Raw genomic sequence first — 14,022 nt, 5'->3', positions numbered from 1 at the left:
CGAAGTGTCTTGCGTCCCCGTCCTTGACTTCATTCGTATCTGTTTTTTCCGAGTCACTTGAACAGCTTACTCATTTTTTCATTTAAAATCTTCCAAAAGGTCTGATGTTTGATCTCAACAGTTTACTTATCATAATTTAGTCAGGCCAATTTGTTCATCCTGCATGAATCATCTTGTTACCTACGTCTCATTCCTTTCAATACGTGTGTAGTCCTGGCAGCTTGATTTGGCTCGACGCTAGTTTGTTCACACTTTAAATTGAAGACCCCACTAACTCTAGTTGAGAAATCAAGAGATAACGGGAGTATAAGGAGTCTCCGACAAGGAAGCTTAGCCACTGAAAGTTTCTTGATAACCCAGCATTTGGATAAATGATAACAGCAAGTCAAACCGCAGGTTTGCTTGGTTTCAAGAAACCTTATTGGCAGCCTCTAAAACAAGCCACTAATTAGTGGCAATTGCTCCAAATCCTTGGTAACTAACATCATCACTCTATCTTTGAGCAGAGGTAAGTGAAATTGTCGTAACATCTTATGTCGTTAATAACTCTTGTAACTTATGTCGCAGCTGACAATGGAAGTAGAGAAAAATAGCCTCATATTTGAGGTTTTACATTTTCTGCTATCGCTGTCCAAATTACCAGAGACCTGAGTTGCTGGTGAGACCCACAGCTCAGCAAAACTTCGGTCTCTGCCTCCTAAAGTTTTTCCTTTTCATCATTGGGCCTTATTTGTACACTTTAGTACCTATCCTGAAGAGCCGCTTTCTGCTGACTTCAACTGGTCAAGGGCATGGAGAAAGGCAACAAAATACGTGATAGAAAGATAACTTCAGCGGCCTCGTCATATCGTTGGGTTTGTTCTAATTATCTTTTGTGAACATTAAAAAAAGTCGCTTGGTACCGAACGTCAAAATAATCAACAACTCTCGGGCCATCCTAGTCACCTTATTGGCTACTAATACCTAATTAATGATCACCATCTCTTCTTCCTTGAGGGTCCGAGGGTGAGATGTGTTTCAGATATTCTCAAGAATATCGACATTTCAAATAATAAATGTCAAATTCTGCTATCTATATTGCCCTTTTGCCTCTTCCGAAATGAGGTTAGTTTAAATTGTTGGTAGATTGCTAACAAATCATAACAAGAGTACAGTTTGATGTTCGGTACCCACCAACCAACAATTTGATGCTAGTATGCAATTTACCCATCGGACACCCAGTATATAAATTACCGTGTATGCGATTTATACTAACTCATTCTGCGATTGCGATTTTAAATTTTATTATCAATAATTCAATAAGTACTCAACTCAACTCATGTAAATGTAAACAAAACGGCAGACGGCAGGAGTGGTGGGAGCAGGTGGTGGCCGGTTGTATCGGAACTACGTCATCATAGTCATTAGCCAATAGAAGTCAAGTTGAGAGCGTCGGGCTCGCTGATTGGTGTTAGCCTCTTCATTTAAATGGCGGGAAATATAATGAATACACGATCATCATGTTAAAACTGAGGAAACAGGAAAGAGAAAAAGCACACATTGAGGAAAATTTCTCGAATCACCGAATAAAAATGCAAAATACTGTCACTTAAGAGTTTAGATCCATGTAATTCATTCTCTTTCAGATCTCAGCTTGCCTCAGCTGCCTCAGCAGACCGAGCTTTGGTTTTTGCCTACCGATTACTTGGAAGATAGCGGTGATCTCTACCCTGCGATTTAATAACGAGAGGTCATTAAATATAGAGAGTAGAAATTCAAAACCTGGTAAGTCCATCAGGAGTTACTAAGATTGTATACGATCTTGCTCTTTGTAAAGGCACCTAAGTATCCTCCCTGTATGAAGTTTTCATTCATAATTTTTTTTTTAATTTGGTTATATTTACAGGGCAAGAATTCTTGTTCTTCATTCCTTGGGTTCGTGTTGAATGAAAAAGATAGTTGCGCAATCGCAAAGCAAAACCACAGGTGCGATGCCATATACGATCTTGAATTTCTCTACAGGTCTTTAAAAGCTTTTTGATGGATTACTTCGATAGAAAGAAATGAAAAAAGTGTATAAAACGAGCGAAACCGAAAACCTTTAAAATAGATTACCCGTTATAACGCTTCCATTTGAAAGTTTTTCTCTTTATAAAATTTTTTTATTATTCATGATGAGACATGCGGAGTAATCCGTCAAAAAGCTTATAAAGACCTGAAGATGAGCTCCCCAAAGCTTGCAATGCACATAGTCTAGACATCCAAGTACAAAAGGAGATCAAGAACAAGAAATGAAAACAGGTACTATCACCGAATTTAGTTTCGCACATAGGCCGCCTCAAATCAAACGTAAACTATGCAACACTCACAGAGGAACGAGAGCGTCTTCATGACAGTGTTATCAGGCAACGCGCCGCGCTGTCGCAAAATAGTCACCGGAGACTCTGCGCGAAACTAAATTCGGCGATAGTACATACACTACTGCCAGATAAACTAACAAGCATATTCAACCAAACTGAATCATAAAATAATAATGAAAATTAGTTGATTAAATACCTTGATTTTCTAAGTGTGGTTCTTTCTGGGATTTGGTAAGATTGCTTTGAAAGGTGAGGATGTGGAGTGAGGAAAATACTTAAGTTAACTAGTTTTGTGTTTTCAATAATGCGTTTATTTAATGATTTTTTGATAGAAAGACTAAGTGGACACTCATTGTGATGGTGGCACTTGTTTCACCTGAGAGCATCATTTATAATGGTACACAATTTCATGACCTTGTCTCACTTTTTGAAAATATTAATGGATTTTTTCCTGATGAAAGGTGGTCTTCCTGTTACAATAAAGACATCTTCAAACGTATTTTCTTCTAAAAGCTTTTTTCCCACTCACTCTATTCTTCTGAGAATTATGCCACGAGGTAGAAGTGCTAGGTTTTAAGAAGCTGTCAGCGTTTTAAAACTTTTTACACCCCAACCTGAGAGCTCATTCCAAGCTAGAACTAAGAGAGGCAACATTTTGCAACTTTCCTTGATGAGGTTTTATGGTAAAGATCCACTACACTGTCCTCATCAATACTAGCTCTTCACTAAGATGACACACCAATTTCCTTGATCATAAAAACTCCTTTCTACAGAACAATTTTCTATGCTAATGCATAGCTGCACTAGTTCATCCTCTTCAAACACATGATAAAATCTGAGAAAAGTGGGGGCTTCTTCAACGTTTTTAGAGTCTCCATGTTTCAATATCCATGGGACAAGCAAGTTGTTGTGCTGAAAATTAGTGCGATTTGAATGAACGGGCAATGTAACACCGAAGCTTCTGATTTGATCATCGGGTGCCGTTTTAGGGTAATTACTCTCATCTAAACTGATAAACTTAGTGTGGTTGACACTAGTTTCTGCAGACTTTCTTCGATTCTTTCTGTCTTGCTTCAGATATGATGACATTTCTTCTTTGTTTTGGTTTTTTGCCCAAACGTAGATCAATGCCTTTCCGCCAGGCTTCAGGACACGAATAATCTCATTGATGGCTGCTTTTCTCCGTTCTTGTGTTGACAAATGATGAATAACAGCAATACTAATACACGCATTCACTGTGCAGCTGCGCAGAGGTAGAACCAAACAGTCACACTGGAAGACTTGGAAACCTCTCGTTGTGCATACTTCCATCAAATTAGAGCTACGATCACAGCCAATCTAAAACCAGACACTCAATTAAAACTAAAAATATTTTATTTAGGAAGGGGGGTTAAGTCAACAACATTATTATATTGTAATGCCTGAGTTTACATTGTTACTCTGTAAAATGATTGTTTTCATTGTTTTCTCGGACCCTTGTTTAGATGTTCATGAATGCATTGGCGAATTTTCAATTTGATAAAAAGGCACATGCAAAACCATTATCTGTTGTACAATTTTATTGATATTACTTTCTACAAGGGTCATCCAAGGTTCTGCGCATTTCACTCTGATTTGGATATTATTTAAGATTGGAGAAGTTCAATTTAAGCCCAAATTTTCAAGAGGGCTTTAATTGCAACTATCTGTAGATAAAATTGAATTTTTCTTATCTTGGATAACTTTTGAATAAGAGAAAATTGCGCAGGATTTTTGATAAGACTCTTAGGCTAATTTTTTAAATTATTAGCTGTTCAAGTCGCAGAGAAACTTGTTACTAATCTCAAACACATTTGCCGACTAGGGTAACTGTGTTTAAATTGAACTGATGACCAGTATCACAATAATGGCTATGGAGGCTAGAGCTTATAGATGAAAGAAATTAAGTGATGTCTATGTCTATGTCTAACCTCAACAATATATTTATTGTGTCCAAAATATTTTCCATTGCCGCAACCAACATCCAAAAGAATATCACCTGGTTTGAGAGACATTACAAAACTTAAGACATTTGGCCAAGGCTTATGTCTGGTATCACTGAAGTGCGAAGCAATTTCATTGTAAACCTGCAACAGCAATAATAAAAATATAAAACTAAGTAAAATTACCTATCCTAATAATGAAATTTCTGCACGAATAGTCATACTTACACTTCTAAATTTTTCACATGAGTCTGTTTTTTGAGTATCTGTGCTTTTTAATGTTTGCTTTGATGGAAAGAAGCTCATTATGAGGAAATCATTAAACTAACCTTTTCTAATCCTGCAGTATCGCTCTAGGTAATTTGTGCACACAAATTAAAAATATCAATGGCTGATTGCAAAAAATGTTTATCTCAATTGCAAACGTTTAAATGTCTCTGATTACATTTTACTTTCTTCACGGAAAACTGGTCAAAAATCTTTGCAATTTAGAATCATTTTGTGATTTTTTTAGAATGAGTCAAGAAAATTCACAACAAATTTTAGTAGAAATCGTTGGTTTCTATTACTTGAAAAAATAGAGTATAAGCGCCAAGCAGAGACTTACAACTTTGCAATCTGAGATACTAATTATCGACTTGATATTTGAATGGCAAAGAGGACGGAGCCCATTGTGATAATTCCAAGATATGAAAATGCAGACCTTTCAAGGGGAACTGCAGCATAGAATCAAACGAAAATAAAGAATACTTCTTCTATTTTTATTTCCTTGGCAGTTAGAACCCTGAAGAGGGAAGAGTTACGATGCATGCCAGTTCTCTTATGAATGTATGAGTTTCATGAAGTGCATGAAAGTTTGGCAGTAGAGAAATCTTCGAGGGAATAAAATCCAGTTTGACTAATCAGAATTAGGCCACGAGGGAAATTAAATTGATCATTTTAGTGATGCTAACATCAGCAAGTCATCAGGAGTGAATTGTAGATGAATGGACAGAAGAAGAAAATGCAGAACAAATAGGTCGAAACTAATGTTAAAGGTTATGTTAGGGAGCAAAGTGAACGAAATACTCTATGTCATGATTAGAGATGATAAGAAAACAAACTTCAAGGCGTTTACTTTCGGTCCACACTAAACATAAGCAATGCATGAACGGGTTGTTACAAACGATCAGAGACAAATATCTTGAAAACAACACAGTGAATCCCAGCAAGACTTCTGTTCAGAATGAGAAGTAGGGTGACATCTGGGATGTCTTTCTACAAAAATACACTTTCCATAAAAGGTAAATGTTCCTCTTAAGTGGGTAAAAAACATGTGCTCTTTTCTCTATACCTGATGGACATAAATTTTTTCCAGCTTTGATGCACAATCTTCAGTCAGCCTGTCAACCTGGGTTTCAGTCTTTGGCGTTTGAGAATCACAAAACTTTGGCCATTGGCACATACAGGGCCCCTCACGGCGCAACTGTCGAAAAGTAAAAGACACCCTCACTTCCCTGGCGCACACTGTCAAATTTCCTTCATGATTTTTGAGGATATCAGTTTTACGGGGAGTGATTCCATGAGTCCATGCATACCTACAAAAGTAGAAACAAAACTTTTCTTAAGAAAATCAATGATAATTAAAACAGGGCCATATATCTGACTCACAAACAAACAAAAAATTGAGACCAGTGTTCCTTTGAATATTAATTAGTCCCTATTAGATATATCATCTTCTTTCAAATAAGCGGGCTCATGACTAAGCTTCATAAGTCTATTACTTGAGGTGGGTAAAGGCGCTGGAATATCCTTCTACACTTTCCCAGCTCCTGGCTGGATCTATAAACCCTTTCTCCTCCATGTGAGTCCAAAAAGAACTCGACCAACCAGGTTTGCAAGAAATTTGAAGGAACTCAAAAAGGAGAACAAAATAAGACAAAAAGAATTTTTGGGATTTTTCTACATGTTCATATTATTTCTTGTATGGCTGGCCTATTTTTTTTGGAAAACAATTAAGGACATGATTTTTGCCAATGTAACAGTGTGACAAGCTCCTTTTTGTGCAAAGAAAATATCGACGGTGAAACTACCAAACCACGTATCTCGTTTGCGGTGTTTAAAAATCTACGCTCGCATTTTATTTTTTTGAAGTAGACCAAATCAATATCATTCCTTGAAATTTTCACAGAATTTTCTCCGCACGAAGAGGAAAAATCACAGAAATTTTCAAGACTGGATGTTAAGTAGTTTTTCATTTAAAAAATAAAGTATGACAGGAAGTCTGCGACGTCGCAAACCGAGATACGTGGTTTGGTAGTTTCACCGTCGATATGTAGTGAAGGTCGTGGTTTTATGTGGAAGAATTTTTAAAGACTACCTCAAAAAATTTGAAGGGAAAAAAGTCTTATGTGGACAGCAATGTGAAGGCAAAGAATATTCTGAGCTCTTGCATCTCCAGAAAACTCATTTAGAAGTCTTACATTAAAGGTAAATGCTTCATGAACATAGTTAAAACTGTGACTACTAATGAGATTATTGGTTTTAATGATGAACATAGCCTCCGCTCATCAGAAAAACAGAAAAGTTTAATTTTCCACAGGTTTCAGTAACCAAGAGGAGGAAAAAAATTGAAGATCTCAGAAGGAAACCCCCCTATATTAATTCAAAATTTTATTTCTTATGATTATATCTCTTTTCCTTTTCATAATAATGATGATTACCTATTTCAACTTTGCCAGGGAAACAGAATTTTTAAGATTCATTCCATATCTATCTTAGGATCATTAGTAACTTAGGCAGATAGCTGCAATGAGTTATTAAATTTTATTTAGATGAATGTTTAAAATGATTTACCTTGACTCAGAGGACATGATCAATAGAGATCTCCTGGGTAAAAGTACACTAAAGTGTTGCCTTTCAGAATTCCTCCATTCCATAACAATAGAAGCATTCAACGAAAGAGACAAGATCGGATCGTTGAACGCACTATGAGTATCTATGTGTGGAGGGATCCCTAGAGTAAATTTGAAGAAGTTATCAGATTGAAACAATACTATTGTAATGGAGAGAAATACTAGGAAAACCTAAAAGTGATAAGACTCATGCCGCCTTTTTTCGAGGTTCTGCCGCATCAACTTTGCTAGTTAGGAACTCAAAGTACGAGTGGCCAGTAATACGAGTAGAGTAATTTTGAGCGACTGCACACAATTCCAGATCTCCAAACTCACTTGAATTCAATTTCAAACAGAGCTTGCGGAAAATTGATTAGTCCTATCCACCCCTTTGCTCTTAGAAAAATTGACACATGTATGTCAGGAGTATTTTTGAGTCTGCTTGCGGATGAACAAAAATTGAAGCTTCATCTTTCATCATTCAAAAGCCATTGCAAAAAGTATTCAGAGAAAGAACATAATGAGTAGGACATTACATATAGAATAATAAGGGAATAAAAAGTTCAGCTTAAGCAGCACTTGTACAGAACAAAAACTATGGATTAACCTGCTGACTCCTCCTTTCCAGAAAGAAATCAACAGGGCACAGAATAACGGAACAGGGGAAAACCATCAGCTCAATAATCGAGTATGTACCTCATCAGTTTCAACAAGGACAAGGGCAGTGGCAACGACCTCCTGATTGAGCTCCCAAAAAAGGGAAGAAATAGGAGGTTACAGAGGCCGCCAACCAACCAAGGGCAATTGGCAATGACATTTTATTTGATAAATCAAATAAAAATAAAAATAAACAATACTTTACTAAAATTTTGTGATGTAACACTTTAGTCCTCAGCTCCAGGTAAATATGCACTAAAGCCTGAAATAGCAATCTGCTACTAATAAAGTAATTCTTTCCCATCTCGGTATGATCATTCTTTTAAAATTTATGGGATTTTTGGTATTTTGATTTCAAAAAGTTTTGTCATCAACTATCATAAAATTTGAACAAAGATTTCTTATTGGTTGTTACAAGTAAATATTGAACACTTTTGGGACATAAATATATTTGCATATAATTTTGATGCAAAAACGTTTTAAATGATACCTATACTTTCTATGCTATAACCCATCAAAACACTACTGCATTTCTGAAATTTTTACTGTAGAACTTTCGAATATTTGTCTCTTTGGACCACTATGTTGGAAAAGAAAAATATTCATACCTTGCCCTGGCTCATATTTATTCACTGTCAGCTGGTCAGGCATCCATAAGGACAGTTCAGGACGACTTTTGCTTAATCGCTCAAACAAAAATCCACACTCTTGCGGGATACTTTCCATCAGAGGCGCATCTTTATTAACATTGTTGTCACTGTATCTAAATTCGTAGCCAAAATGCTTCACTTGTCTATGCTTCAAACATTTCTCTGAAAGAAAAAGCTGCCATTAATTTCATTTAAGCCAAGGCTCCTGAGTAATAACTTATATTGTTAATGGGCATGTTGCAAACTTTTGCTAGAGCAAAAATAAGAGTTGTTATTGCTCTAAGAGAGTGTCTCAAAAATCACGATGAGAACATCGGCACAGTCTGAAATGCACTCCTTACTTCACAATTTGCATAAGAAATTTGCGTTTTTTCGAGCTTCCCGCCTCAAAAACACGATACCACAGCACGGGTGAACATTTTGCTAGAGGAGTCATTCCATCCAACCCCTGCTCACAAGGATACTACGTAAACATAGCTGATGCCAATCCAAAAAAACACATGTGATGGGACGATAATTCTAACCACATGATAACGATTGGCATGTTTACATTCACATTTTTCTCACTTTGATATATATCTGTCTTGATTGACATCGCACTCTCTTCAACTTGCGCGCGGAAGCATCGGCCATGTTAAGCAGAGATTGAATGGAATGACTCCTGTAACGAAATGTTCACCTGTACCGTAGTATCCTTTTTGAAGCAGGAAGCTTAAAAGAACGCAGATTGCTAAGTTAGGAGTGCATTTCAGAGTTTGCCAATGAGATCACTAGATTTGAGACACTATCTATAAGGAATGACTTTTATCTTTGCTCTAGCAAAAGTTTGCAACAGGCCCATTGTCTGGTAGGAGTTATTTTGGAAAAATAAACCATTACATCATTAGCACAAAAGAGTAAGAAGTTGGCATATTTCTGGCTCATTTTAGAGAAAAAATAGATGAAATTAGTTGAAAGATAAGTGATTCTATGGATGAACCTGAAATAGCAGTTCCTCATTGCAAAATGTACTTCGTCCAAGCAACTACCTGAGCAACTACTCATCTCAAGAAAAAGAACCATGCAAGTTAAAATAAACTTCTCAAAAAATTAACTGCCGCTCAACGCTCTGAAAACTGAAAAATCCGACAGAAAATGAATGACATATATATTCGTGATCTACGACTCGAGATTGGTGCTCTATACATGGTCCCAGGTCTAGGTCCCACCATGAGGGAGAACGCAATAGTGTATCTTTCCTTCGAAAAATACACTAAAAGCTGGAACAAGGCGATTAGACCTCTTGCAGACGTACCTTGATCTGAGTCAACAGATGACCAAATGACACAATTTAGAAGCATCTCTTCTTCATGTTCGTTGATGAAATTTTCTAGTAAAAGTAAACCGGGTGGCAGCACATCCTCATAAACTGACAAGGGTGGAACTGAAAACGTAAAGAAAATACTTAATCAGTTATTAAAACGCAGGTTCTTAAACTATTGAATTGTATTGGAAATTTTGAGGGAACGCATTCCGCAGAGAAGTCTAAATCCAAAAAAAAAAAAAAAAGCTCAGCATTTTCTATCTTGTTCCTTAAACTTTTTACTTACTGGCACTTTACTGCTTCTTCCTCAAAAGCTAACCTGGTTATACATAGGCTGTCCAAAAAGTACCGAGACTGGTTCTATAACTCAAAAACCAAGATAGCTAGAGGCTTGATCTTGGTCTTATTTAAAAGATCAACTCAATATCTATTGATTGAGACCAAAATCAAAACTTTCGGTCAAATATTTCAAAAGTTACAACACTGTTTGTAGAAAAAATATCTGGACCCCCTACCGTTTTTTATGACTATTTTCTCTTGCCGGGAACACTCTCTAAATTATTGATGATCAGTGCACGGTTCTTTTGCAACTAATCATGGCGAAACCTAATTGATTTGGAAACACTGTCAAGCCCCCATCGTCCGACTACGGGTATAAGAGTTCAAAATTCCACAGGGAAAGAATGAACCATCGGTCAGCCACCCCTAAAAAATCCAGGAAATTTTCGGCAGTTGCTGACAATTCACAGTGCGTGCGTGGTCTACGCTGCAGATAGTGAGTGGTTTTGTTTCTGTGTTCGAAATTTTTAATACCACTGCTTTATCTCTTTCCATATAGGTATCAAAAATATCTAACACAGAAACAAAATCACTCACTATCTGCAGCGTAGACCACGCACGCACTGTGAATTGTCAGCAACTGCCGAAAATTTCCTGGATTTTTTAGGGGTGGCTGACTGATGGTTCATTCTTTCCCCGTGGAATTTTGAACTCTTATACCCGTAGTCGGACAACGACGGCTTGACAGTGTTTCCAAATCAATTAGGTTTCGCCATGATTAGTTGCAAAAGAACCGTGCACTGATCATCAATAATTTAGAGAGTGTTCCCGGCAAGAGAAAATAGTCATAAAAAACGGTAGGGGGTCCAGATATTTTTTCTACAAACAGTGTTGTAACTTTTGAAATATTTGACCGAAAGTTTTGATTTTGGTCTTAATCGATAGATATTGAGTTGATCTTTTAAATAAGACCAAGATCAAGCCTCTAGCTATCTTGGTTTTTGAATTATAGAACCAGTCTCGGTACTTTTTGGACAGCCTATGTAATAACATTTCAGTCCTCTGCCCTCCCCCCATTTAATGAAAAACCACTCGATTTCATAAGAGTGAAATATTTCATTCTGAAGTACATAATTCCCCCAGACATGATTTTAGAATAGAATGAGAGTGAATCATCAAGTATTTTTTCTGGCACTTTCATATTCAGCTTAGTATGGAACAGGATGGTTGAATACCTGGGTGTAGCTACACTATTTTAAAGAAAAATTAAAGCCAGAAAAAAAACCAAAAATTAGAATCACCAGAGTGCTCTCATAGTTTTGCCCAGTGTATTTGAAAACAGTGATTACTTAGTTGGAGTTAGTCATCCAGACTATTAAAATAAGTCATAAAGAGACTGTGCGCTTCACTATTTATTCACATAAAAGAGCGCATTATATAGTTTTCTTCATATAAAAAGTAAGTAATGCTGCTTTCATATTTTTTTCCTTCTTTCAAGTGTCTTTGCATTTCTCTTACAACAAGCCTGTGACAGGCCTGTCAAGCACTTTCTGCACCCCTAGTTACTGTTGAAAGATGTTTCCCTTAAGAGAATGGTAGGCCCTGGCTCCTTTGTATATGATAAACAATTTTATTTTTTTAACAACAAAACATAAATCTTACCCTTATTAACAAAAAGAAGGTACAAACAGGAGTCCATGCTTGGTAAACCCTTTTGTCCATTCACCTCTTTGAAGGCCTTGATTGCATCATGTGTACGTTTGAATTTTATGAAGGAATAAGATTTGCCTGGTGACATGGATACCTCTTCAATGGCGCCAAATGATGAAAAAAACTGAACTAGCTCTTCTCGTTGATTACCGCTGACAAGTCCAGCGTTGCAAATCATCAGATTCTGGTAAGAAGGAAGATAAAGCTTTTTAAATAAAATATAAAACAAAAGCAATAGTAGCCTGGTCCATTAGCTTAGAGACCTATGAGTGACATCTAGAAATACTTTGACTTGCCTTTGCAGTTCAATTTATTTTTAGAGGAACCGCTATTGTTGATGAGAATAACACTTTTTCTTTCATACAGCAACAGTGACTGAATAGAATTCTTTTGTATCCAACTCCAGAGCGCTACAAATGTGGGATTGGATGCCATACAAACCAGTGTAAATGAAAAAAGAATGGACTCATTTGCACATCAAAATCCCACTCTAGTGCCAGCTGCAACAAGTAGTCTCCATCTCATTATTATTATGAAATTTCTGACAGTTTATTAATTTTATTTGCTATGCTTCCTTTTACTTGTAGCCCTTCTCACTGGTGAATGTTGTTCCTCAAATTAAATCTACTTCGATCTGTAAAAATTCGGTTTCCTCAATCACATTCACTATAGCCGTGAAAACAAGTTAAGCAGTAGTCATGTTAGGTAGCAGTAAAAAAGATGGGGGGTTGTCTGGTCACTCGTTTTGGGATACCTAGGTTTGCCAGTACCTAACACAAATAAAACAACATAAAGTCATTTTGTATTTACATTTTCGTAGAGCGTCCACAATTTTTGGGTCCGAAGACCTCCATGAAGCTCCGGGTGGAGGAGCAGGAGCCGATCGAAAACTGTAGCAACATGGTAATACTCTCTCTATCAGGGTACTTTACTTTCATTGGATGAAATGTTGACCATATGAATTGTGCTTAACTTTTTTTTACTTACCTTGATAGCAGAAAAAAAATTAATGATGTCTGGAAAGATCACACATCAATACATAAGTATGTTTAAGTAGCTGTTATGGTGCACTAGGGCGCTCTGCGACACCTACCTGCCATAGGAATCTGTCACGGTCATGGGCGTAGCTAGGGGGGTCCCCCCCCCCCAGAAAAACGGGATCCTTCATTCTTCACCCCCCCTCGCTCTCTTCACCACGAGAGGTGGTCCCATGCCCCCTCCCCCAGAGAAATTTCCTAGCAACACCCTTGGTCACGGTAGAGATCTTCTAGAAGCTAGCATCTTTCTTCTCTTGACGGATTCCCCCTACACCCTGTTTGGCTGGACTGAGGCGCCCTCTCTGACACTTACCTAGAGGGACCCACTCCTAAACCGTCTTTGGCATCCTGGTATCAGCCATCTTCTGCACATGCCCACCAGGGCCGGATTTACTTTTTTTGCGCCCTAGGCTAAACTTAGGGTGGCGCCCCTAAAAGTAGGCGCTCTCGTGGGGGGGGGGGGGATCTCCCAAACTCCCCTCCCCTCCAGATCAGAGGAAGGATGTTTGGTGTCAGGAAAATGATGACATTTGATGACATTTTTTAATAAGTCACGTTTTTGAATAAATTCTCAAAAATTTTGCGCCCCTCAGAATGTTGCACCCTAGGCTATAGCCTATGTAGCCTATTGGTAAATCCGGCCCTGATGCCCACACCATACCAACTGCTTGGTCATGATATCGTGCACAGTTGTTCCCTTTACTCCCATTATCACCGGGACACGTCTATACATATGACGCAAAACTTCTAATGACACTAACCTCCGACTCAATGGTGACAACAGCATCGGTTTCTTTGGTAAGCAAATGTTGGTATTTCCTCAATTTCCGTTTGGTTTTTAGTTTGAGGTCAAGATACAAAAGAGGTAGATCTTCCATATTCAATCGCAACTGCAGAACAGCTAGCCAGCACAGAAAAACAATGAAGAATGCACAAAACTGGGTGAGCTTCAAAAATGAACAAAATTATCATCTAGTTCCAAGAAACATGATGCATTGAACTAAAGAATCATAGAGCACCGTACATTACCAAATAACAAAAAACATGAACAAAACACATGCGGAATTAAATCTAAACATAGAATACCAGTACAGTTACACTTTAGAGTCACACTACTACAGTACACCTTTAAATTCTAACCTCATTTCTGAGGTGTTCGTTTGTTGTGAATATTTGGTGACATCACAAACACTGCTGGGCGACAGATGACGTA

General features: G+C 37.5%; 1 protein-coding gene across 1 annotated transcript; it reads right to left on the bottom strand.

The window, feature by feature from the left end:
- Positions 1-2,627: 2,627 nt before the first annotated feature.
- Positions 2,628-13,925, bottom strand: LOC109038559 (tRNA (carboxymethyluridine(34)-5-O)-methyltransferase alkbh8). The gene is made up of 8 exons (XM_019053651.2): positions 13,571-13,925; positions 11,725-11,956; positions 9,775-9,903; positions 8,439-8,642; positions 7,136-7,295; positions 5,634-5,877; positions 4,289-4,444; positions 2,628-3,677 (listed from the first exon to the last, which is right to left on the bottom strand). The coding sequence occupies exons 1-8, from the start codon at positions 13,685-13,687 to the stop codon at positions 3,054-3,056; spliced, it is 1,866 nt and encodes a 621-aa protein (XP_018909196.2). The 5' UTR covers positions 13,688-13,925; the 3' UTR covers positions 2,628-3,053.
- Between the last annotated feature and the right edge of the window lie 97 nt (positions 13,926-14,022).

The sequence above is a fragment of the Bemisia tabaci genome, chromosome 3 (assembly GCF_918797505.1).
Source record: "Bemisia tabaci chromosome 3, PGI_BMITA_v3".
NCBI classification, from domain to species: domain Eukaryota; kingdom Metazoa; phylum Arthropoda; class Insecta; order Hemiptera; family Aleyrodidae; genus Bemisia; species Bemisia tabaci.
The sequence above is the reverse complement of the archived record's forward strand: the minus strand, read 5'-3'. Positions and strand labels throughout refer to the sequence as shown.

Bases quoted from the DNA above. Each gene is read 5' to 3' on its own strand.
- LOC109038559 (XM_019053651.2), bottom strand. From the start codon at position 13,687: ATGGAAGATCTACCTCTTTTGTATCTTGACCTCAAACTAAAAACCAAA. The intron at 7,296-8,438 runs GTATGAATATTT...AATTTACTCTAG, and splicing joins TAAATATGAGCCAGGGCAAG to GGATCCCTCCACACATAGAT. The intron at 4,445-5,633 runs GTATAGAGAAAA...TTGCTGTTGCAG, and splicing joins AAAAAATTTATGTCCATCAG to GTTTACAATGAAATTGCTTC.